Source organism: Falco naumanni, chromosome 2 (assembly GCF_017639655.2).
Source record: "Falco naumanni isolate bFalNau1 chromosome 2, bFalNau1.pat, whole genome shotgun sequence".
Classification (NCBI taxonomy): domain Eukaryota; kingdom Metazoa; phylum Chordata; class Aves; order Falconiformes; family Falconidae; genus Falco; species Falco naumanni.
This window is the reverse complement of record NC_054055.1, coordinates 58,327,271-58,352,982: the sequence shown is the minus strand read 5'-3', so window position 1 is coordinate 58,352,982 and position 25,712 is coordinate 58,327,271. Positions and strand designations below refer to the sequence as shown.

Below are 25,712 nucleotides of genomic sequence, written 5' to 3'. Positions count from 1 at the left end.
GCGCGGCGGGCGCCATGGGATGCGGCGCCCGGCGGGCACGGTGGGGCGCTCCCGCCCGCGCTCCCCGCCGCAAACTTCTGCGCGGCGTGAGGCGGCGCGGGACGGCCCGCGGCGGTGCGGGAGGCGGCGGGCCCCGCCGGAGGCCGGGCGGAGGGGCCTGCGCGCCGCCCTCCAGGATCCTCCACCTGTGGAGCGGGTGCAGCTGGCGCTCGGCCCTGCTGGGCTGGAGCGCTTTCGTGCCTGTGTGGAAAGAGTGGTGCGAAAGTGGTTTTTCCTCTTACGACTGCCTGCTCGCTTTACAGCCAAACCGCCGTTCGCGTTGTGTCGTGCAGAGCGAGGGATGAGTGCTGGCCGGTGTGGCAGGAATGTTTTAATAGTTGTCCCTGCTGTCCGCATTGTGCTAGCGCGTGGTGGTTGTTCTTGCCAGTTCACGATCGGGTGCCTTGATTTAATTTAAACTGCTGAAAGTAAATTTGCGTGGAGGTGTTAGATGGTGAACTGGGGTGGCTGGGACGGAGGGAGGGAGGGAGGAAGGGATGGGTTTTTTGGCCTGGCTGTACCCAGGTGACGACATCTTAAACAGCCTCGGCAAGATTTTTCAGAGCTTGTCACCTGGGGCTCTTATTCATGCTATGCATTTGTCTTCCATGTGGTTTTGTTATCTCCAAGGGGAACGTTTCAATAAGCACTTAACCCTGTGCAGGTTCAGTTTTTGGTGCTGGGGTTCGTGGAAGCTAATCTGTCATTTGTTTTTCACTCATGCCTCACACTTCAGTAAGCGTGGTCTCGTCTAACTTCTTTAAACTGCTTGTCAGAACAGTGTTGTCACTGCTATGTGTTGAGAGTAACAAATGCTGTAGCTGTAATTCGGAAATTAATACCTTTAATAAATCAATGCCTCTAAAATTAATTTACTCTTTATTTAACTGTAGATCATGGGGTACATAAGACCTAATATGCATAGGTCAGGGTCCACCTTAATGCTAACAGCTTTCCACAAGACGCTAGCACATATACATGTAATAAGCATCCAATACATGTTAATGCTTCTCCAGGGATGAACTCTTTCCTGAGAAGAGTGGAAGAAGGAGATAGATTTCTAAAGATATTTTTCATACTGAGTGAACATGAAATGGATTTAGTTATTTTCATGACATAAAGAAATGTTTCTTTTGCAGTAATTAGCAAGCCTGCCTGCCCACAAACCCCCCCCTCCCCCCGCCCCCCCCCTTGCCCTGAAGTTGTTTAGTTCACTTATGACTAGTGTCAATGAGATGAGTTGGAAAATAATTATGAAATTCCTTAATTCATTCAGGTTGACCAAATACATAATAGGATGGCATTCACAAACATTTCAAGTATTTTTGCCACAACAGCATATTCTGCAGAATTTTAAGGAGGTGAAAGAAGTGATGGTGTGAAGTGGTGTACTGGCTCAGTCTTATTCTGGATAAGGTCTTCCATCACTGTTTTAGAAAGCAAAACTAGTGGTTTACTATTTGTGGCAATTTAGCATTCATGTCAGGTTGATCCTTCTCTGTTAGCTTCAGGCATGGAGCAAAATCCCCATCTGTCTCCCATACAGTCTTGGGCTGAAGTTCACCTTCTTGTTTTAGCCATAGTTTGCCTCTGCTGTGAAGCCTTTCCTACTGTCATAAATGCTGTTCGTTTTATCACTCATCTCCTATGTTCCTGCTCACAAACTGTTTAAATCATGAAACAGGAGGCTAGTGATTGCAGGTTTACCTTTGCCTTCTTACCTTTTCTTCCTCCTTTGAATGTACTGTAACTCTTTTGTTGAGCATTGTGATGTTTGGAATGAAATTGTGGTGTGGGTGGTTTTTTTTTTTCTTTTCCTCCTTAAAAGGAGTTTAGGTGGGATAGTATTTTTCTTTACTTTAAAAGCCAAAAAAAATATGTACTTCTCTAAGTTTGACTGATTGACCTGTTTCTTAGCTGTTAGTGTTTCTGGCTTTTATTATGTGAAAAATCTCTTAGGCTGACCTGGTGAACATAGATTCTTACCATTATTATAGTAGTTGTGCAATACTCCATGCAGATGTGTGGCTTTAAGGAAAAGAAGACCTGTTTTCTTTCCTAAGCTACCTCTCAAAGCTCTTTGATAGAGCACTTCCTCGGGATTTTTGAACTGGGTCATCAGCAAGATGTCTTGGGTAAAACATTTTTCAGCATTGGTAACTAATGTGATCTTACTGTGTTCACTTGCTTGTGAGCAAATGCTGAAATTTTCCAATACTGAAGAAGTACTGATGCTGTTTTCCATTATCTAGGCTTGCAGTGTAGAATCTGGAGGTAGGAAAGAATGAATTCAAACTAGCAGTTCTTGGTGGGGGATCTGTCCGGATACGTACAACCAAAAATCACTTCTGACGGCACAGCTCCGCAGCAGAATGTAGTGAGCAAATCATCCAGTTGTTTCTTGCAGTAGCAGGTAAAAGTGAACTGCTAATACCTCTGAGGTTGTGTAGATTCTTTAACTTGCTATTGTGGCTACTGTTTAACAGTTCCATCCATTTTTACCATAGACAATGTGTTGCTAGACTTTTTTAAAAAAAAAAAAAAAAAAAAAGCAGCATTTCCCAATTTCATTTAGGTTTATTAGGTCACATTCCTAAAATACGCTTTTCTTTTCTGCTTTATAAATGTTCATACTGATGGAAGAGGACTGAAAACAGCATGTCAATAGAATAACATGGTATACCTTAAACTTTCAGATTGCTGTTCATTGGAACTAAAACTCGGAGATTTTCAGCCAACTGACAGACTAGCTTAGCTGAGTAGTAAACAAACATTAAGCAGATGTGGTTGGCCAAGCTAGTTTTCATCACAGAATGAAGCAAGCTACCTTGTCAGCATTTGACATATCATATGTTCTTCTTGTTAGATTTAGTTTGCTGAACCAATACATACAGTTTGGTTGGCTGAACTGAAAACTTCGTATTTGGCAATCAGCTTTTCAGTGGGGTATAAGGCACATAGTATTGATTATTTGGGTTCAGTTCTTGTTGTATTTTGCTTGACAGTAGCATCCTTGCTGAATATCATTTGACTTCAGATATGAGTTAATGTGGTGCCTCTGGCTGTCCAAATACATTTATGTCTGGGGAGGAAGACTTATGGGGATAAGTCTGTCTCTTAAGCCAGCAATCTTACCGAGAGTGGTTTTCAATGCAATTTTATTATTGTGCATAATTGGAAGTGGTCTCTTTAAGTGGTGATGAGTTACACTAAGCATGTTGCATACAGATCAGTAGGACTTCAGGAAGTGTTTGTGTTGTCTTGCTCAATGATATGTTAATGATAAATTGTCTCAGTGACAAAACAATGCATTCGGCCATTTATTAAATTAAGCTGATGCTTAAAGACTGTAAGCTAATAATTAAGAGAATGTTTGGCATACCAGATTTGATCTGCTTTTGCCTACCTGTTAATAAAATACCCATATCAAATATGCAGATAATGAAAATGTTTGAATATACCAACTAACACAGCAAAAGTTGTCTCCCCTATTCTGAAATTAATGTTGTACAGAAGAAACTTGAGATATGGGAAAACAGGATGAAATCTGAGTGATCCCCAGATTGTTCTGTGCAATTCTCCTTTTTGATTTGGACATATAAAATAGGTTTAAGTATTTGAAGGCTGAAATAATTGTATCTTCATACAGTCTTGGGCTTTATATGTTAACTTCAGGTACCTGGTAGAGATCTTGAGTTCTAAAGCTCTTGCAGAATTTCATTATTTCAGATGTGGAGCGAAATCGGTATATCATAAAGACAGTGCTTGGATCTCCTAAGAAGTCTTTGATCTTGAAATCACTAGTGTTCTTTCTTTTTTTAAAGAAGACTTAGTCTTGATTTTTGGGCATAATGTCAACTTTGTCTTTCCAGTCCTGATCTCTGCTTTCTGTGAATCTCAACTGCATAAAAAAAGATAGCTCGGTGCACTTTGTTATATTATTACAATGTTTTTAATATAGGGTTTTCCCAAGAATACAGTTACTGGGAGGATTATGTAGTATTCATTTTGGTTTGGTATTTTCCTTTCTGATTTGTCTATCCTTTCATGTGCCCTGTGCACAGAGGGCTTGTATGCTTTTCTGCAAAGCGGCTTTTCTGTGTACAATGAATGGAGTATTTGGAACCTCATTAATTCTGAGATTTCAGTTGCAGTGTTTGTGTAGAAAGAGATAGTTGATGGCTTGCTTTAGGGAAGTAGGAATTCAAAAGTGGTACATAATGCTGAAGAGATGAGGGAGGATGGGGATCTTTTAGAGCTGATAGGTACAGAAGAGCTGGGAACGTGGACAAAGCTTGAGCTTTCTGTATATGGAATGTGAAGTTGTATATGTAAGGAATTTGGAAGAAGCAAATTGTTATGAATGGATGAGTGAAAGCAGGTGGAAACTGACAGGATTTTAAAGGAAAAGGGCTCATTAAAGTCTCATTGCTGACAATGAGCATCATCCTAACACATCTCATCTTGGAAGAACTTGGTGTGAATGGTAATGCTTATGGAGTTGCTCTCTGAACTGTTGAACTTAATCTTTACCTGAGGGGAAAAAACCTGATACTCAGTCCTGAAGTTATTTTAGTTTAGGGCATGTACTACTTACCTTTCCTAAAGGAGATAAAATTTGACACACAATATGATCGTTTTGATAAAGGTGCTAATTTTATTTTAGCAAAGGTCATGTAAAAATCTCTTTGATTGGATACAAAATACTAGGAAGAAAACTATTTCTTCAACCCTGATACTGCTAAGAAGACTAAGTGGGTGTGATAGGCATTTCTGTGGTTGTGAAGGTTCAGAGGCTGGACTATAGTACTGAAGTTTCTGTTAGTAAAGACCATTAAATGTATTTGAATTTTAAATGTCGGTAAGCTTCTTGTTCAGAAAGGGAATTTGAGGGGAAAAATATAGGACAGGTGAATTTCTGTGTTAACAGAAATATATTTAACCATTCAACAGCACTAGAGCATTCTTGTTAGCTGCACCTTATTTCTTTATAATTTTCCTGAACTTTTTCTGTCCTGCTAGATCAGGATACTTACGTTTGAAACAGAGGAGTAAGTGCTTTAAAAGTAGTTGTTCTTAATACAGCAAATGTCAGGTGTAGGGTGATGCTGTACTGGGTTTTCAGTCTATGGTGGCAGCAACTCTCATGCAGCATGGAATACCACAGCATACCTTCTCTTTCCTGTCCTTCTCCTCATGCCCTTTAATACTCAGTCAGGATCACGTATTTGTATATTCATGGAAGTAGAACTCATTACGCCTGAATTTAAACTTGGGAATTTCATGACACTATTTTTTTCACGTATTGAAGGTCTTGCACGATAAACTTAAAACTGTATATCCCACTTGACGTCATTTGGTTATGCTGCATCGTGTTGCTAGGCAAATGTTTCAAAAGGGTTTGTAATTACGCATTTTGAAAACTAGACCTTTAATGTCAACTGTTTTTTCTGTTGCATAGGTGTAGATGTACGTGTTACTTTTAACCATATATGGTGCCTGAGATTAGATAGCCATCAGATATATGCATGTATATGCAAGCTCAAAAATTTGTGAACTTGGCGGTTTATTTATGTATATAATATATAGTAATATAAGTATGACAAATATATGTATATATGATAAAAATATAAAACATATATGTGTATTTTTGAGGTAGCTTTAAGATTCTGCCAAATTCATGCATGCTTGCTTTAAAAATAGTAAGGAAAAATTACCGGTAAGTCATTGAAGCCAATGAGGGGAGTTCAGGACCTTGTTTTTGTTCTCCTGAGAAATGTTATAGTCTATCTTGCTTTTATTAAATAATTTCTGTAACTGTTAGAGGTGATTTGTTACCAGTGGCTCTTTATGGAGATAAAGAAAAGGTCTATCTTGCTTTTGTTAAATAATTTCTGTAACTGTTAGAGGTGATTTGTTACCAGTGGCTCTTTATGGAGATAAAGAAAAGGTGTAACGTCTTTGGTGCTGGTGTCCAGGAAGCTCTTAGACCTGAAATTCCTGATGGCGATTGAAGAACTTACTAATACAGTGATCTGAAAAAATACTATATATTAAAAATTTACATAAAACTTCCTTCTTTAGCTAGTGTTTATTTTTAATTTTGAGGTTGAATGATGTCAAGTACTTCACTTGATTTAGATACTGAAGGCAAAATTCCTTCATCTGGAAGAGGGTAAAGGCAAATTCATTTTCCCTCACCCCCCATACATTGTCTGTGTCCATGAAAAGCATTAATGATGCAAGGCAGAGAAGGTATAAAGTTGCACAAGTAGTCCATGTGTTACACAATGGCTTTCTCATTGAAATATTTTTGAAATAATTTATGTCTAAAGATGAGAAGGTACTCCAATAATTCTGACAGTGTAACTTATTTTAGACCTTAATTTAGAAGATAGATAGGTTTATGAAAGGAGGCTTACATTCTGCCTTAGTCCACAGGCATATCTTAAATTTAATAATCTATGAATTAGTCGGAGGTATCACATTATGAGAAAGCTATGGGATTTTTTTTAAAAAATATTCTTCTGTAAGGGTCCTTAAAGTTTTTTTTTGCATGAGAATGAAAGTGAGCATATATTATCTCAAAATGGAGACTTTCTGTAATATTAAAACCCCAATAAATTAACAGGCCTTAAAACCCAACCTGGTTAATGTTATGGACAAGATTTCTTGTCCCAAATAAGGGCCAGAATTTCACTGGTACAATGGACTCTGCTTTGGGAAAATGCTTACTAGGTTGTCTAAAGTCTTAGAAACTTCAGCAGAATCTCTGAAGGGATTTTTATGAAGAAAAACTGTTATGGAGCAGAAAAGTTTGGCAAGAGGAATCCAACCTCTGTAGGTGAGGTTGTCTTCTGTGAAACTCTTATTGTGACCAGTTGAGAAAAATAGCAGTTTTGCTGCAGAAACATTAAGAAAATAAAAATCTTAATCTGACTGCAGGGGTGGGAGGTAGGACTCTTTTTGGTGTAAAGACGAATTATTGTGTCTGCTGGAACAGTTTGTCAACTCCTCATATGTGCCAAATGAATCAGATACGAGAGGAGGAATGGGGAATCAAGATACTGTCTTCTGCATTCTCCTGCTGTGTCCAGAGATTGCTGCATGGTTTGGAGACTCAGGCAGTTCAAGTGAGGAAAAATGAGAAGGGAAAGAAGAAATCAAGAGCCTTTGTTGAAAACTCTGTCTGGATCTAGCATGTCAAACTGGTGAAACTAACTACTCCATTCTGGGAGTAGTGCTCTGTTTAAGGTAGTGGTGTTGCCTTGGGGCTGCTGGTGAGTATCCAGAATAATAATAAAAAAGCATCAGGAAAGATCCTTCCAAGGGATGTGGTGCCAAGGGGTGCTGTGGTTCTCTCACACAATCACAGGATGACTGGTGCTGGAAGGGACTTCTGGAGGTCATTTGGTCCAACCCTGTGCTCAAGCTGGGCTGCCTAGAGCTGTTTACCCAGGGCTGTGTCCAGGTGGCTTTTGAGTATTGCCAAGGATGGAGACTCTGCCACCGCCTTGGGCAACCTGGTCACCCTCACAGTGACAAATTATTTCCTGATGTTCAGAGGGAACCTCCCGTGTTTCAGTTTGGCCCATTGCCACTGGTCCTGTCACTGGGCACCACTGAGCAGAGCCTGGCTCTGTCCTCTTTGCACCCTCCCTGCAGGTATTTATGTACATTGATGAGAACCCCCCCGAGCCCTCTCTTCTCCAGGCTGAAGAGTCCCAGCTCCCTCAGCCTCTCCTCGTAGGAGGGATGCTCCAGTCCTTTCATCATCTTTGTGGCCTATTGCTGGACTTTCCAGTATGTCCATGGCTCTCTTGTGCAGAGGAGCCTAGAACTGGACTCTTCTGTGTATTTGTTCTGTAAGGTGTCAGCAGGCCGAGGAAGGCAATTCTCTCCCCTCTGCTCTGCTCTTTTCAGACCCCACCTGGAGTACTGCGTTCAGATCTGGGGGCCCCAACACAAGAAGGACGCGGACCTGTTGGAGTGAGTCTAGAGGAGGGCCGCGAAGATGGTCAGGGGCTGGAACACCTCTGCTATGAAGGCAGGCTGAGACAGTTGGGGTTGTTCAGCCTGGAGAAGAGAAGGTGCTGGGGAGATCCTATAGCAGCCTTCTAGTACCTAAAGGAGGCCTACAGGAAAGCTGGAGAGGGACTTTTTACAAGGGCTTGTAGTGATAGGGCAAGGGTGAATGGCTTGAAACTGACAGAGGGTAGATTTAGGTTAGATATTAGGAAGAGATTCTTTACTGTGAGGGTGGTGAGGCACTGGAACAGGTTGCCTGGAGAAGTTGTGGATGCCCCATCCTCACGGTTGGATGGGGCTTTGAGCAACCTGGTCTAGTGGAAGGTGTCCCTGCCCATGGCAGGGCGTTGGAACTACGTGATCTTTAAGGTCCCTCCCAGTCCAAACCATTCTATGATTCTAAGGTGTTAGTTTGCTTTTAAGAATGGAGTAATCTGAGCTCTGTGTGCTGAGGAAGCAAGGAAGTTGCAAGCTGGTTCAGACTGGAGTACTTGTTGGTGTCAGTGTAAATCACAGCCTTATCTGTAATTCTAGTTTTAAGCCTCTGGGCCCAGGCTGAGCTTTTATTTGGGACCCTCTCTGAATAAAAAGGCCTGTTTATCCATTAGAGGACCAGCTAGAATTTCTTTCTGCTCACCAGCTGAAGGAAAGGATATCAGGTAGTTTAAGAAGGAAATTTGTTATTCAGCTCTTGGAATTGTTGTGTCTAAAAAGAACATGAAAATTCTGGATCATTGTTCTATCTTGAGACAATGAGGAGGAAGAAATAAGTCAGTTGAGGCAGAACAATGTTTGAAAAATCTGATTCGCAGCAGTTCTGTGCAAAGGTTACATTTAAAGTAGACCTTGTTCTGCACAATATTGTCAATGCCAGTAATTCTGGGAGAAATGTCAACTTTGTAATTCTGAGCAAATCGGGAAACGTGGTTTAGAATGGCTTTTTTTTTTCTTCTACCTGCTTCTGTAGCACTCTTGCAAAGTTTCTTCTAGTGATGAATCTGGGAAAGAATACTAGAAATTAATAAATGTGGGACACTAAATCAACAAAACCATTCACTTGTGACAGTTTTGAACATGATGCCTTACTCTTCTAAACTCGTTTGAAATTTTGAGGGATGAATAATTTGTGCATAATCAATGTTATATCCCTACAAGTTGACCTAAACCAGTCCCTTTTGAAGTTTCTTCTAAGAAACAATTAATGCAGTGGGGATATCAAGTGACCTCACATAAAATTAACTAAGCAACAAAACCATTTTAAAACACAACTCCCCCACACACTGCCACTGCCCCCAAACAAGAAAACCAACCCTACCCCCCGCTCCCGCAATAATGAAAAAAAAAAGAGAGAAAAAAAAAAAAAAGTGAAGACTTTAGTAACAACAAAGCTGAGGAGGAGTAATGCTTATCTAGGTCTGCTAGAATACAGGGAAGTGCGTAATATACGTCCATCAGTGTAAATAAAGAATTTTTAGCTGCTGCTTTGTGTACTTCTGGTTGCTTTTTGATACTCAGATGTAGCTATTGACTTAATAGGAGATGGCGTGTTGACAGATACTGATCTAGATTTTGAAATTTGAGGTACAGACTAAGCTGCTTTTAGTACTTTCAGGTACTCTGTGGGTGGGAAGGAGTTATCTGGTGAATTTAGAGATAAGACAGGGGTTTATATTTTTACTACTATAAAATTAATCCCTCAACAAAGAGTGACTGCCCATTACACCCAGAATGGATAATGCTTGTATAATTTTAAGTAGAGAAAGCATTTAGATATCTGGTTACGTCAGTGCAGGATGTAATACATTGCAATTTTTGTGTTATCGTAAGTGAAATGTAGTTGATTTCAGGAGTCTGGAGTTCAGTGTACCAGAGCAGACATTTAATTTAGTTTCAGCTTGCAAGTTCAGAGCCTCCACTGCCCTTGGATGTTTGTATTTTGACATTAGGATACATGATCTTGCTATCTTATTGATTACCCAAGGCACATAGCTGCCCTTCATATGCTGAAAGAAGTACTGAAACATGAATAATAAAGTTCTACAGAAAGAACTGGGTGTTTTCAGTGGGAAGAGGCAATGGCTAGTAAGCTAGCTCTCCATCTCATTTTAATAGGTTTGTGAAAATGTCAAATGGGTCGAGTAAAAAAGTCTAATGGAAATTCTATCTAGCACTATGGATATTAACGTATGGGAAAGAGGCTTTGGTTTTAAGGTGATGGAAAGGTACTCATCCATTTTCCAGTTTGATCACATTGCCCATGCTGTTTTGTGCTTTTGTTCCTTAATGTTGTGTGATGGTCTTTATATCCTTTGGTTTCAGAAGTACTGTTCTTCAGCAGGGCGCTGATACTGACAGAGTATCTGCTTGCACTTCACTTGATGGCTCTGTAGGCTCATTTGTAGGCATGGTTGTAAGTGACCACACCCAGGCAGTAGAATAATACAGAACTGAAGCTTTGTAAAAACAAGATTGAAAGGCACCTCACCTAGCCCATTCTTTACTTGCTGCAGTACAGTGATGATGACAAATGGTATTTCAGACCTCTTTCTGCCAGGCATATTAGCATCCACCTGCAGTGGCACTAATACTTGTGCAATGTAATGTCATCTGAGTGGTTTAGCTGAAAATCATAGTAGTATGTTTGCCTTTAAGGAATGTTCAAGGAGGCTTTGCTCTTACTGTTTGCTAGTCCAAGAAGGATTATAAATTCATGTTGAACCTCAAATGTCATTGAGTTTAAAAAGAGCATTTGGATTAATGAAGAGATGACACACTAATTATTTGAAGGATGTTATTTTCCTTTCCTTCAGAAATTGTCTTGGGATTTTTGCTTGCCAGGCTTGTTACCACCTCAAAGTTATTTGCCTGGTGTTGTATATGGCCTTAGATTGCTCAATAATGTTGTATATTAGTTTCTTCCCAGCCAGACCTACAGCATGATCCAGTAAGATTTTCCTTGCATGAAATCTGAGGTTTCTAATACGAAAAAAAATTAATAATCCTTCTGTGTACAGTCTTGCTGGTAAAGTTCAGGGGACAATACTTCCGGCATAATATTTTGGCAGCTAATGATCTGCTGGAGGGGAAGCTGGAACTTGTTCCTGACTGAGCTGGGAACAAAAGGAAGGAGAAAGACCTGAATCTGAATAACTTTCAAAGAGGGATTAAAAGTATAAAAGGTTGTATGAGCCTGGAAGTTTCTGCTGCTCTTCCCTGAACACAGTAAAGTTGTTCAAAAGCTGGATTTCAACTTCTTTTTTTTTCTAGTCTGATGTACTGTTGACCATTATTTATTCTGGCACGGTTTCATCAGTGTTTCTGAAAATAATATCCTATAATCAGCAACTTGTTCTGTAGCTCTCTAATAAAAAAATACTCTGTTGTGGTTATCTTAGCGGTTATTTAAGAGCCCACAATAATCACTTCAACTTCAGAAAGCTGAAAGTTATGTGACCGCTAGATGGAGTCCTGTGAGCATATTTCAATACCAGAAATCTGATGTTATGGCTTGAAATGTAAAACAGTTAAAAGGGCTAAGTGTTTTGTGTCTCATGCTTAGCAATAAATGTCCGTTTGTTCAGTTCAGATTGACTTGGACAACATCCTGAAGGTCTCTGGGTTATTCTTGGTATGTCTATCCTCAAGGTATACTTGGAGTTAAGTTGGAATTTAAGGCACATGCTTTACTGGCAGCTCCCAGTGCTCATCTATGGATGAAAATGTGTTGCTACTCATGTAAGAATAGACTTGTGAGAAGGCTGAACTTTCTACAGCTCTCAACTATGTGACCGAAAACTATTAGCTGTGATATTTAGCATTTTGTAACTAGCAGGGTTTTAAAATTATGTGCATCTCTCCATCAGCTCATACGTAATACAGTGTATGCAAGATTTGGAATAGGATTTCTTTGGTTGCATCATTTATGCCTCCTTCCCACTTCTTCTATACATTTAGAGGCAGAATAGACACAAACATTCCCCTTGTTTGTCAGTTATAATAAAAGATAAAAAAAGGACAAATAAAATGAAAAAAAATAATAAAAAAATATAAAAAAAGATATTAGCCAGCTATGACAGCTTCCTTGGCTAGATAGGACAGAACTAAAACTTGCTCCAATTTTCGTAAGCATTAGGTTTTACATTTTAGGTGATCTTTGACATTAGGAGTATCTCATATGAATGATAAACTGTCTCTGGTCTTCAGCCTGGTGGTATACTTAGTATTTCTAATGTCACAATATATTTTTTTTTGTTTGTTGGATGCTAATCTCTGCATAGGGCTTTGCTGAGTGTGCAGATTCTCAGTAGAATTGCAAAAGAATCCAAGCATACTATTCTCAAGACTACCTCCTGGAGTAATCATACTGGCTTTCTTCGGAAGGGTGAATTCTCTTGGAGTTTTTCTCTGTCTCTGTGGTTAATGCGTGTCTACCCAGTGTGTGTAATGCCACAGAATCACGTAAACGTACACATTGAAAGGAAAATCTCTGGGAGTTGCCTAGTACAATCCCCTGCTCAGAACAGATCTGGTTAGAGCAAGTTGCTCAGTCTGGTTTTAATATCCACAAAGATGGAAATGCTTTAACCCTAGAAGCTGACAGTCCTTATGGTTTAAAAAAGTAAAACCAAATCCTTTTATGCAGATGGAATATTCTGTGTCTGCCTCTTGTCCTGTGACTGTACCTTCAAGAGCCTGGCTCTATCCTCTGTCTGCCTTCCCATTAGATAGTTGCAGACAGCACTAAGATCTTCCTTTAGCCTTCACTTAAGGCTAAACTATCCAAGATTGCTTTCTCATGTATCATATGCTGCAGCCCCTAAACTATGATGATGGCCCTCCATTGGACTCAGTCCAATGTGTCAATATCTTTCTTGTACTGAGAAGCATGCTCAGTATGTTCAACTTGCTGTCCAACAGGCTGTCATCCTTATTTACTCATTCAGACCACATTTGCCTAATTTGGCTACAAGGATGCTATGGGAGACTGTCAGAAGCCTTGTTTCACTAACTTTATTCAGTGTCTATTGCTGCCTCCTTGTCCATAGAGCTAACCATCTCATCACAGAAGGTAAACAGATTGGTCAGGCATATTTTGTCCTTGGTAGATCCATGTTGTTTACTTGGAACTACACTCTTAATCTTTAGACATCAGGAAGTGGCTTCCAGGAGGGTTTGCATCATACTTTTCCTGGATATTGGAGTGAACGTGACCAGTCTGTAGTTCCCTGTATCCTTCTCCTTGCTGTTCTGGAAAGTGGATATGAGGCTTGCTAAGATCAATCCATATCCAAACAGACACTCTGCACTAGTTTTGACAAATCAGGTGCTGAAAAGTTTTACTCTTAAGACAGAGTAAGACTGACTGTTGTGGCCACAAAGCAGCTTTTAGCACAACTCTCCTTTCTGAAGGAATATGAGTTCTTTAAGAGAGCCACGTGACAGAGCTTTTCTATGAACTTTGCGTGAAGCAATCATTGCAGAAATGGTCCTTGCAACAGGAACCAGCACCTGAATTTTCTTCCTGTTCTCTAGGAACTTTTTTAGTAAGTGTGAACTGTTGCATATACACTTCCTTTTCCCTCTTGCAGGGCTATGGGATCTTCAGTTCTTCTGTGCAGCATGGCTTTATCAGGCAGAAGTGAATATGTTAGCTTTGATATACTATCATCAGGTTGTTAATGCACTCTGAAGAGTGATAAGTGATGTTGGTTTTAATCTCTTTGGGCTGAGAAGGCTTTAGGCCCGCATCTCTAGCATTCTGAGCCACAAGCAGCTGCCAGATGGAAGGTAGTGCTCCACCTACAAACGCTGTCATGTTTTGTGAAAAGCTGAATTCAGTCAGGTTGTGTTAAGATCTCTAGGGAACCAGATGTTCATTCCTGTCAAGGTGGCCTCAGGTTGGACATGTTAAATATCAAGGACAACTTTGTAGGTAAAAATGTAAGTACCTTCTTCTAATGTTTTAAGAGATTAAGGATGTTTTTGTGGCTCTTATGTTAGGATTTAGATGCTTGAATCCTGCCTGAAGTATGTTCTCTTGCAGATACAGGCCTGTGTTTATGAACTGTTTTGCTTTAGTGATGGCATGTCTGAAGACACAATGTCCATGTTGTTTTGTAGTAACATATTCAATTGAAAGGTCTCCCTAGTTTGATCTGTATTCTCTTAACTATCCAATTTCTGTCTAGGTGCCTCTAAGTTCTCATTTTGTTAATGAGTATTTTGTAGGATCCCCTGAAGATTTTAAATCAATGGAGGTAATGATTCCCTAAGGACTTCTACTTTAGTAAATGTTAACCAGTGTCAGATGGAATTAATTTGGTTTTCAAAAGGTTGCTTAACGTGTTAATTTAAGTCCTCCAGTTCCCAAGTAAAAAGTGATTATTAGGCTTTATTGTAATCAGAAGAGGACTGGTGGTTAGACCCTTAGTTGTATAACTGTACTATTAAACAGTTCACAGCAATTTTCTGGAGAGGAACTAGAGCTTCTTCTTTATTACTTGTCCAAGAGAGCATGTTTCAAAAATACATGATTGTGAACAACATGGAGCTAAGATTACTAATTAACCTTTTTGTCTTTGGGAATCTTTTAGTTCAGTCAGTACAGATTCAATATATTATATAGCAAGGAGGAGTGTGTTGCTCCCTGTATAAACAGGCATTTTGGCTTAGAGATGTAACATTTGGAATATATACTAACTAGAATAGCTCTTCCTAAGTCTGCATGCTTTCTAGTGCAGACCCTTTTTCACAAACCAAGAGAAGACTGGCTTTAGTGATGTTTCCTTTTTACAGCCTTCCTTTCCTCCCTTCCACTCTTTTTTTTTTTTTTTTTTTTTATGGAAGAAGACCTTTTCATAACCCAGGCTATAACAGCTAAAGGCAGTTTATAATATCTAGCTTGTTGCTCATATGATGTACACTCTGGGCTTGTTCATATGTTGATTTTTTTTTTTTTTTTTTTTTTTGTTGGCTTGTTACTATTGGTTTAAGATTTTTACTTACATTACCATGTCTTTTGGCTCTCTTCAATTGGTAGAGGAAGCTCTGTCAGACCTTCACAGGAATTTTTCCAGCCTCCGATTTCACTTTGAGTTATAATACTGTAATGGATAATATTATATTATGTCACATTTCTGTCTGGATGTTCACTGCTTGTGCAATGTGGTTGCTTGTCACAACTGCAGAAATCTCCTTAGTGAAGCTGGTAGCTTCCACTTTGCACCAAACTTATGTCTTAGGAAAAAGTCTGCTTGTTGGCAGACTGCTTTACATTGCTTACTATTCTGATTACTGGTAATATTAATAATTTTGCATCTGGTCAAGCTCCTCCTCCCTGTCCTCCCATCCCTTGTGTCCCCATATTTATCTCCCATTCAAGCTCTATTTGGAATGCTTTTTATGTCATTGTTACCACTGTGTTAATCCAAGTCAGTTTCAGTTGCGATGTCTAAAATATCATAGAAACATGATGCTAAATTTATTCAAGATGTAATCAGAATTAAATTTGCTCTTAATTGGTTTTGAATTGGGACACCTCTCAGGGTTGCTTCCAGCCTGACTTAGTCTACGATTCTGTCATATGTTTGTCTTTCCAAATGAAATCTTTTTGTCTTCCTGTTTCTCCACATCCTACTTAGTGCTTTAAAAGTCTTGTAATTTTATAGGCATTTGAAGGAACTGTCTAGTGCGTGATAATTTGTTGTAAACTGACTTATTTTTCTCATATTCTCGTATTATAAGGCATAGGAATATTCTCAAATATTCTCATATTATAAGGCATGAGCTACTTTGTTTTGTGGTGTTTTTTTTCTAGAAACATTTCCTATTATGAAGTCTCTGAAATGCCATGGAAAACCCTCTAAGTGGTGCTTTCGTTTCATGATCACTTAACTTTTGATGTCACATTTGGAACCTGGACTTTGTCAGGTCTCTATCATCCTGCATTCCAGCTGGGAGTGAAATGGGCTTCTGCACTAGAAATAGTTAACTTGAATGTATTTTTTTGGGAATGCCTTCCATGGTAATTGCCATGACTGTTTTTCCCTTGTGCATTTGCAAAGATTTCTTTATCCAGCCTTAGTGAGTGTCGCAGAGTATTTGCCTCACTGACCTGCTGCCCCTTTTCAAAGAGGGTAGGATAGGTAGAGAGGCAGAAGGTGGTACAGACATTGCTGTGCAAGGTTCGTGGTTATGTATGAAGTATCTTTGCACTTCATAGTAGAATTTATGGCCAGTTCTTCACCGTTGCTTTATTCTCCCCCCACAAAAAGCTATTCCTTATTAACAGAACTGCCCTAACACAATTTGTTTTTCTTAAAATATGTGGAATGTGCTAACTGCTGCCTTTGAGAATGTGAGACTGGCAGGAACTACTTGGATTGCTGTCAAATATTGATTTTTTTTTTTCTTTTCTTTGTAATCAATGTGCCTGCATGTTGTTATGGTGTATTTAGGTTAGAATGTAACGAGAAGCATACTGGGATGTGTTAACTAGCCAGATATTAGTGAAAAACGCTAATGAATATTTATTCTGAATGTCTTATTATAGCATGCAAGTATTTCCTTGAGATAAGTTAATTTGCATGGGGGCAAATCTGTAGCTGACATCATTAATCTGTTTGTTCCTTCCCTTCATAGTTCACTTAAGTCCTTTTAATTTAGCTTGTTTAAACTCCATTGCAACAATTTTGCGTTTGTAAGTTCACTCTTTCATCCAGTTTTACAATTTGGTAAGTAAGTAAATACATCTCAGTGCTTTCAGTTTATCAGAAATATAAAACTAACCAGCAGTCTCTGACAGGATGATTGATACTGTTATGGTGTGGATTGAAATAGTTATTTTTTGCAAATTCCTTGCCTTCAAAAGTAGTTCAAAAATTTTAATGCTTCTTCTCAGTGTTATTTACATACCTGTACAACAGATACCAGTACAGTATGTTAAGTAGAATCCTGTAGTGATAAATACAATCAATACATGTGTGATTCACTATAAACCCAAGAAATTTATGTATTTTAAAATTAATTCTGTATTTTTGTTTTAGATGTAGATGTTGATCTGTAGCTAGATAGTCAGTTGCTATTCTTATTTTTTTATTAATGACTATTGACCATTTGCAATCAAGGACTAGATAATGTCAGTTTCTGGCAGGTGAGAATTGACTGATCGCTTTGTGTGCAAGGAAGGAAGGAAAAAGTAAAAGCTGCCTTCAGCTCCCATGTGGTTTGCCTGAACTGATAACAGCACACTGATAACACAAATTTGATAGAAGTAGGTTTATATAACATGCTGGGGGTTTTTTCCCATAGCAGCAGTGATTTTAAGAATTTTCCCCTTAAATTTTGCATTTTTTATTTTGAAGTTTTTTGTTTTAAACACTAAAAAGCACATATAGGTCAAGCAAAGAAATGTTTGCCAGTTCGAACTCTGTGCTAAGCATTCTGGGAGAGTGCTTTCTTGCAGCAGATGGATTCTTTGTGGCTGGCAGCAGAAACTGCAGCAGTATCTTTGCAGTTTCCTTTCGTCTTTGATTATATTCTGAGGATCTCTGAAATATAGGAGCTCTTTCCATGACCCTCTGGAATATCTTTTCATCTCCGTTGCAGAGTATAGCCCATGCTGAAAGCCTCCTATCTTCTACAGTCGAGGTATCGTTTGCTTTTCATCACCCTCTGATTTTTGTCTTTTGCGGCTGGATTTTTGGCAGTGCTTGGCTTAAGCAAATAGGATTACATTTCAGTAGCTGATGGGATCTAGTCGAAGAACATACTAAATGTCGGACATAATGAAGATTGTACAAAGAAATATTTTTGCAAAGCACAGGAAAATTATTCGAGTCGAGCAAAGGAAGAAGACATTCTGCAAATGCAATCAGGGCTGCTAGAAATGCAAAATTCAACAGATTTGGAATGGGTTGCACTACAAGTGTGGTTTTGTTTAAAGGTATTCGTACAGTTTTTGAGAGAAACTGTGGTTATATTTGCAAACAGCAAGGGGAAAACAATGCCCTTGAATACACAGCATTCAGCTCACCAAATGAAGATTCAGGAGTATTGATTCATTCATCCCTGGTAAATATAAACTTGTTTCATTAATAATTCTATCTGCTAATTGAAAGCTAAACTAAACCCAGGATACCATGTTTATTTAACATCTACCATGTACAGACATGGATATACCTTGTCCTGATATTGTAGGATGTTAGTGCATGTATGTGACATGTAATAAATGTATGCATGCAGCTTTAATGTTAAAGCTTAGGATTCATATTCATTATATCATTAGATTTGTATTGATAGCTCTGAAGAATTTTCACTTCATAAACAGGATTGTTGTAGAATATTGTCTGCTGTTAGATCTTTCTAAACATACTTTTGGAATGAATTTGGCACTTCAATTGAAGAACAACAGATGATTATGTTATTTGGAAAAACTAAGGAATGCATTGTTGCGAAAACAGTAACCCAGGATTTAAGGTTTATTTTTTGCAGATGGATTTGAGTACATTTTTTCCTTACTCCCCCCTCGTAATTATTCTGTATCTGTTTAACTTACTGAAAGGGATAAAGGAGCATTCTAGAAGAAAAAAAAAATTCATTAAAGGGAGTCATAACTGTTTTGTGAACCTGCTTTGCTCTTAAAGGCTTTTTTAGGTGTTGCCTGATGCAAAGAACACAGGCTTTAAAGTGAGACTGTCTTTGTACCCCCCAGGTTAGTGACGCATTTGTGCGTCAGATGTATTGCATTTAGGCTTGAGGGGGTGGAATTGCAATAGCTGATGTGCACTGCTTGCTTCATAATTAGGCTAGTTAAGGCTTTAAATATTTATTTAAAATAATTTGAGGTTACTTGTTAATTGCTTTGTCACTGGCTAGATAGTTAGAATAAGAGAGGTGTGGTACACGGAAATAACTGAACGGATTTTGACAAGCTTGTAGTGCCTGCTGGCATACCGACACTGCAACTGCAGTTATGGAAAGCCTTTAGAAATTTCAGAGCTTTGTTGCCTTTATGCTGTTCAGGTCCTTTCTTGCTGAACTCAAATATAAGAAAAAAAGGGTGTGTGTGAGTGTGTGTACATATGTATCTGAATGTGTGTATATATGTGCACACATGCCCTTATATGTATGTTTATGTGCATGGATACATACACATAAGCTTCCAGGAGAAAATACAGAATGATCTGAACTGTCTTTAGATGCTTAAATTGACTTACAGTATGTATATTACCCTTCATGATAGTATTGCATTTTTAAAACTCTTGCTATGGTCTGATATTAAAAATAAAATGGCTTCCTCTAAGTATTAGAAGCCTTTTTACACTGTTAGCCATTTTTAAGTTAGCCTTGTAGAGATGGTTATTAGACATCTGTTAAACTCTGGACAATTATTACTTTCAATAACTTTATACTCCACTGAATTTAAGACCTAACACCTTTACTGGCCTTAAATTTACTGGTCTACATATAGTTAGATGAATGAATGAAAACCTAATTTTTTTTAAATGTAGTATGAATTATTGTAACATGGAGGTCGCAGTGAAAATTTTTTGTATTTTTTTTGTTTTGTTTTGTGTGGTATTGTTCCAGCAATAATTTATCTTTAATTTAGCCCTACAGAACTGGTTTGCAAACTGGCAAAAGTAAGCGCCAAATATACTTTGGTTCTAAGTGGCAGACTAAGTTCCACATCTGTCACTTAGGTTTGGTTTGGGTTTTTTCAAAGTCAAAAATTTTTATTTTTTTTTTTTTTAAATAATGATACTGGGTTTTTTTTGGGTTTCCTTGTATGGCTTTGTTCATTTGGTTTAGCTGGAGGTAGTGGATTGAGAAAAGTTTCGTCCTGGGATAAATACCTGAAGGTTAGTATGGAAAAGTGTGTGGAATTGAGGGGTCAAAATGACTTCCTACTTATTGTACTGGGCTAGTGTAGTCCATAATAACAAAAGTCAGAATTTTACAAAATACAAAAATGGGACTTCATTGGAAGGTCATGCTTGTGATATTCAGAGCTGGTGCTGGCTATTGCTTTCTGAGATGCTGTCTGAGGCTGGAGAGCAGTTGCTACTAACTTACCCCTGAAGAGTAGAAAGCAGTGTTCTCTGAAGAGGGGGAAAGAATACTGCAGTCCTGGCAACAGGGATGAGTGATTTTATGAAACTGAGGTCTAAGTATACATATAGAACTCTTAAATTACATAATTTTTGTACTCTTTGCTGTAAGAGCTAATTTGGCCAGCTCTTCAACCTTTGAAGAGGTGGCTTTCAGGAGAAATTCCATTGCTTTTCACTGAGAAGCCATGCAGTGAGATGAAGACTACAGGAATCCTCTCCTCTAAAGAGGAGCTGTATGGCCAAGACTAAAAGAGCATGGCAGTGTATCACTTCCCTGTGTTTTATTTTTGGTGGCTGTTGCAACAGATGCAAGCATTGGTATAAGGCTTCACCTATTTGTGTTGTAACACGTATTTCAGCTGCAATCTTTTACCTCTGTCTTTTAGGTTGTACCGGCTATCTGATCTATTTAGCTATTTTGGATTAAGTAACTCCTGATACAGAGCTGTTGTCAAAACACCAGTGAATTTCAGGGAGTCCTTTAAGAATGTATTGATTCTCTTGCAAAACCAGTGTTGAAAATCTGTGAAAATTTCCCGTGAACAGAAAACTCTCAGGAAGTAGTTCTCCTGAAGGAAAAATCTCCTGTTCCTTGAAGAAATAAGGAGACTGAGGTAGTTGATTTAGCATATATTTTTCTTATTTACCCTATAATGCAGAGCTTGGGAGGTTATGTCTGAAGTCTGATTAAATCTAATTAAAATTTTATCTTAAGCAGGCCTGTTCTTTTGATTGCTTGTAGGAAAGATATAAAATGAAGCCTGGGTGAGAATGTCTTCTCAGGAGTACAGTTTATTTCTATCCATCTGATGTCATTCAAACTTGCAGTGAAAATGCTATATTTTATATTTGGGAACATTTCTAGCCTGTTCACATACACATTGTCTTGCTAGAGCACAGGATCTCTTAGGGTCTTCAGGTCTATATGGATAAAAATCAATATTTTAGTAAAAGATTATAAATCTAATTTGAAATGCTATTAAAAGTTGCATCAAAATTATTGAAAGTGTTGCCCCCAAATGTCCACCTAGAGCATATTTATTTTCTGCAAATGTTGAGGAAACATTCTAATTTACTTAATTTTGTAGTAAGTTGAAGGATACAGTTTCAAAATATTAGCTTACACGCATGATCTACATGGTTTGTTTTGATTTTCCTATCATTTTTTTTTTAATCCATTCTCAGCATATTACTCCATCTTATTTCAGCTGTGTTGAGTTAGGAGGGTTTTTTTTCATGGCTTTTATTTTTATATTCAAATTTGGGTTTTTTTGTGTGATCTAGGAGTGAAATGTTACTGTATGGTTTAGGGCCTAAACAGCTGTTCCAGATAGTAGACAAAAATGGGAAATAAGCAAGGGAGAACGAACAGTGACAACAAACCCAGCAACATTTTAGAAGTGTGGGTTTTGCTAATAGCCCCTTGAAGTATTCAGAGAAGGGAGAGGATAGGTGAGTGTGCTAGCAATGCCAATGGAGGAGCTAGAAAAGCCTCCTGAGACAGACTGTATGCTGAAGAATATTAACGGTTTTTTTTTTTTTCAGATTTGTCTGTAAATCTAAAGCAGAAAGCAACTTGCCTTTTTTCGATGCTTGTAATGTTTTCTGTTCTGTTTGCTTCTAATGGCCTATTTAGCACTGCCATTTCATTCAGTGAACCTTGTAGTTTGGTAAACATGCTTAAGGTAGTTTGGTACCTGTAGCATGTGCAAGATGTGGCCTGATAATTTTAGGTAGCCTTTAAATTTACTATGTCTGATACGGAATAACTATTACTTAATTTGTGGTTACACAATTTCAGAGAGACCTGCAGGGCATTTTGAAATAGTGTATGTCCAGTCTTTAACAAGATAGATTTAGATACTTGCTGGAAACAGAACCACTAACTTTATATTTTAGTAGCTGCAGTTTCTTAGTCTGTGTCACCTGTTGACTTGACAGCAACATCATGATTAGGTGTTACTGAGGGTTTTTTTGTGTGACTGCTCTTTCTATGCTCTTCATGAGTTATGTGGTCTATTAATAAACTGTGACATCTTCAAGGTCTACTAAAGTCTGTGCATGTTCTAAGATTGGTTAATGACAGTAGTGAGCTGTGTCATTCTGGAAATAACTCCACAGTAGGCAATCAAGTTGCAAATATTTTGTTTTCAGAATAGTATTAAGTTATATGTGCATGATTTTTGAAAAAAGGCTTTTATTGATTTAAGATATGATGTGTTTAAAATAAATCTTAAAACATTCATTTATTAAAAGGCCTTATATTCAGAGCCTGTTCTTGCTGTCTGAATTAACAAATTCATATCAACTTGTTTGTTTGAAGTAGCAATGTATAAAGGAGAGGGTTCTAAGGAAGTAATTCTGCTGAGTAAGTGGAAGTTGTGTGTTTTAAATGTGCTTAAATGGCTTATGCAGCAATTCTCTAATGGTGTGCAGATAATTTGTATGGCTTACTGTGTTACTTCTCTCTCATAACTTGCTTCAACTTGTAACTGTAGTACAAGTGGCTTTTATTCATCAGTTACTGGAGCATAGACCTCATTAGGCCTCTTAATAAGGAAGAAGCAGACATGTATGAGTACAGCATCTAACAGTTGCATAGTTTTTCATGGGTCACTTGAATGAGGGCACTTCTTTTATCTCCTTTCATCTTATTGCTTTGGTAAATAAAAACCTGGTCTCTTATGTGCTGGCTTGTAGTTTTGGCTAAATCTTCTGATGATTTCTGTAGAGGTTTTTTGGGTTTTTTTTGACCTTTCATTAGACTCCTTTGGGAAGAATGCTTGAATGTCCATCTCGGGTATCCTTCTGCCCTCTTAGCAAGGGAAATTGCAGCACAAATTCACCAAATGTGTAGTTCCTGCAGGAAATACACTTCTTTGAAAGTTGCAAATGAGAGGAATATCAGACATTGGTTGGTAGGCACCCAGTGCACTGGCATGCAAAAGATAAGGTTAAATGTGGTATCTTCAGGAGAAATTCTTTAGGACTGTGGATGAAATCTAAGGATAGGGTTGGACTAGTACAGAAAGATACCTGGCCCCAAAAATATGTCATTAGGTTGCATCCTGGTAGAAAACATGTTCACTTCAAATGTATCAGCAAATGGGGTCTTGTGGAAGCTGGATATACTGCTTTGAAAGCAAGCAAAATGTCTGGAGTTAAAAAGAACAACCAAAACAACCTCTAACAACCAAAACCAACCCCCCAAACCAGGAAAAAAAAAAAAAATCAAAGCCTTATATGATCTTGAGGAATGGGAAGACAATTTCTGTGGTGGAGAGGCTGCATGGGTGGTGCTTTCAAGACTAGAGTCTAGGCCAGGAGTCTTCAAACTACGGCCCGCAGGCCAGATACGGCCCCCCGGAGTCCTCAATCCGGCCCCCGGTATTTACAGATTCCCCCCACCCCACCCCCACCCACCCCGACCGGGGGTTGGGGGTGGAAACCAAGCAGCCGCAGGTGACTGCCTGCACTGCATCAGTGTGCCGGCCCCCTGGTTAAAAAGTCTGAGGACCCCTGGTCTAGACTTAGTTGAACACGCAGAAAAGGAGTTGGACTTCTCTGCTCTTTCTCCCTGATTAATATTTCCTTCCACCTGCTTTAGGAACAGCCTGAAATGCTAATTTGAATCATCTACAGATGCAGGTACACTATTCTGTCATGAAATTAATTGCAATTAAAGTAAATTTGAGAGTCAACTGCTGACTCCTGCAACTTCTTGTTTCTTAGAACTCCAATGTTTGATGTCCAAGACAGGTTTGTGTTACAGTTTAGAGGCAAACCAAGATGGACTTTTACTTCAGCTCGAAGACAATCTTGTCAAGGAGCAAATTACTCCTGGAAAAAGTCTTTTAAGGTTGGTGTTACACAGCGGGAAGACTCCTACTTGTGCTTGGCACAGAACTGCTTCAGTTGTAGAGATTTTCAGACTTGGAGTTTTGACTCACTTTTGTTCTTTGGTTTAGTGTCTGTGTTAGGTTTAGTGTCGTGTTAGTTTCTGATAATTGTTAGGTACTGTCCAAGTAGGAAAAAAGCTGTGTTTGGTCTGATACTGTTCTCATAGTCAGTCTGCTGGTACATGTCTTGTCTGTAAGGAGGTATGTCAGAACAATAGTTAAATCCTTTAACAGAAGCGCAGTTTTAATCTTAAAGTCTCATATCCTGATTAAATTCTACTGACTTCTTGTCTTTCCCCTGGGGTCATAAGGAAGTCAGGTTTTCCCTGAAAACAGAAAGATCTACTTTCTACATCTCTGTAGAAAACATCTACTGAGATGGTATGAAACTATCAGTTACCAGTGACTCAAGAAAATGCCCTTTAAGTTGATACTTCATAGGTAATAGTATGCAAAAGTGTGACATGGACAAGTCTTAAGTTAATCTATAATATGCTTAGCTCTGCTGTGATTTTAAACTTTAATTGGTATTTGTCACAGAGTAAGAGTGTCCAGACTAAGGTACTGTATCTTATCTGACAGTTAGTAATGTCTAGCTGAGGAGTATTAATGAGATATGCCATGTTGGTGTTAACAACTTTAGCCAAATTCTTATTACATGAAGTAAAAGGGCTTTTAAAAAAATGCATTGTACAAAATCATTGTGGATCCAGCAGAGGCACTGACTGGGAGAATCCTTTAACTTTATGCTGCCACTAAAACAGGTAAATCAGGTTTTTTTATTCCAGCTTCTTGAGTAGTAATACAAACCTGTACATTGGTGTTTCCTTTTTTCATCAATGTAACCTACTTATAATAGACACCTCCTGGTATCTTGGCATTTTTGTCCTGTCCAAGCTACTTGACTCTCTTCCTAAAAATAATGTTTGGAGAGTAATTTTAACTGTAATGCAAAATGTGAGATTTATACAGTTCATTTTGATACAAAGAGATACCTCTCCAAAGAGGGATTGTGGTTCTACCTATTCCAGAATAGGCTTAATTCTTGCTTTACCAAGGGAAGTCAGTGAAATGGGAGTATTCTAGTTATATTGTTGTCAACACAAAAAATTATGTAGCACACTCATATCTATGTCTTATGTTTTATCTTTTTTCTCTTTCCCCTCGCAATAATCGACTTCCTATTGGTGGGACTGCAAGTTACACGTTTGCAGTATTAGCCATAGGAGGAATGAGTCTTCCTAACTGATTTTCTTGTCACTTTTTCATCCAAGTGCAGTGTGTATGGCAGGGAGTCACCAGGTGAAATGCATGCTGTATTCCATCTGCTATCAGCTGGCTGAGCCGTTCTCTTGAAGTTGTGAGTGTATTCTTCCAGGGCAAGTACATGTCTGTTGGAAACTCAGCAGTACTAAGATAGGTATACTTGCAACACTGAATCTTCCACTGATATGTAAAATGTTATGCCTTTAATACAGCTGCAAGGCAGGCTGCCAGGTGTGGGAGGGCAGTGCTAGAATATCTCTTACTAATATAGACAAGAGCAAGAAGTACCAGCTTTTAATTAATGGTGCTTGTCATTCTGCTAAAGTGGGTCCATATTTTCATATGAGCTACTGACTTAAAAATTCAA

The 25,712-nt window shown here is 38.6% G+C and overlaps 1 protein-coding gene across 14 annotated transcripts in view; it reads left to right on the top strand.

The window, feature by feature from the left end:
- The window catches only part of DOCK9 (dedicator of cytokinesis 9), a 127,629-nt gene that overhangs the window by 766 nt on the left and 101,151 nt on the right, over positions 1–25,712 (top strand). For 4 of the 14 annotated variants that reach the window (XM_040584434.1, XM_040584433.1, XM_040584429.1 and 1 more), the window contains exon 1: positions 17,550–18,138. The exons of 4 other annotated variants lie outside the window; for them this stretch is intronic. In XM_040584434.1, the coding sequence (XP_040440368.1) occupies positions 17,977–18,138 (162 nt within the window). In that variant the 5' untranslated portion in view covers positions 17,550–17,976. Of the gene's footprint in view, positions 1–17,548; positions 18,139–25,712 lie in introns of those variants that run through there. 6 more of the 14 variants (XM_040584440.1, XM_040584437.1, XM_040584436.1 and 3 more) reach the window with 3 other exon arrangements.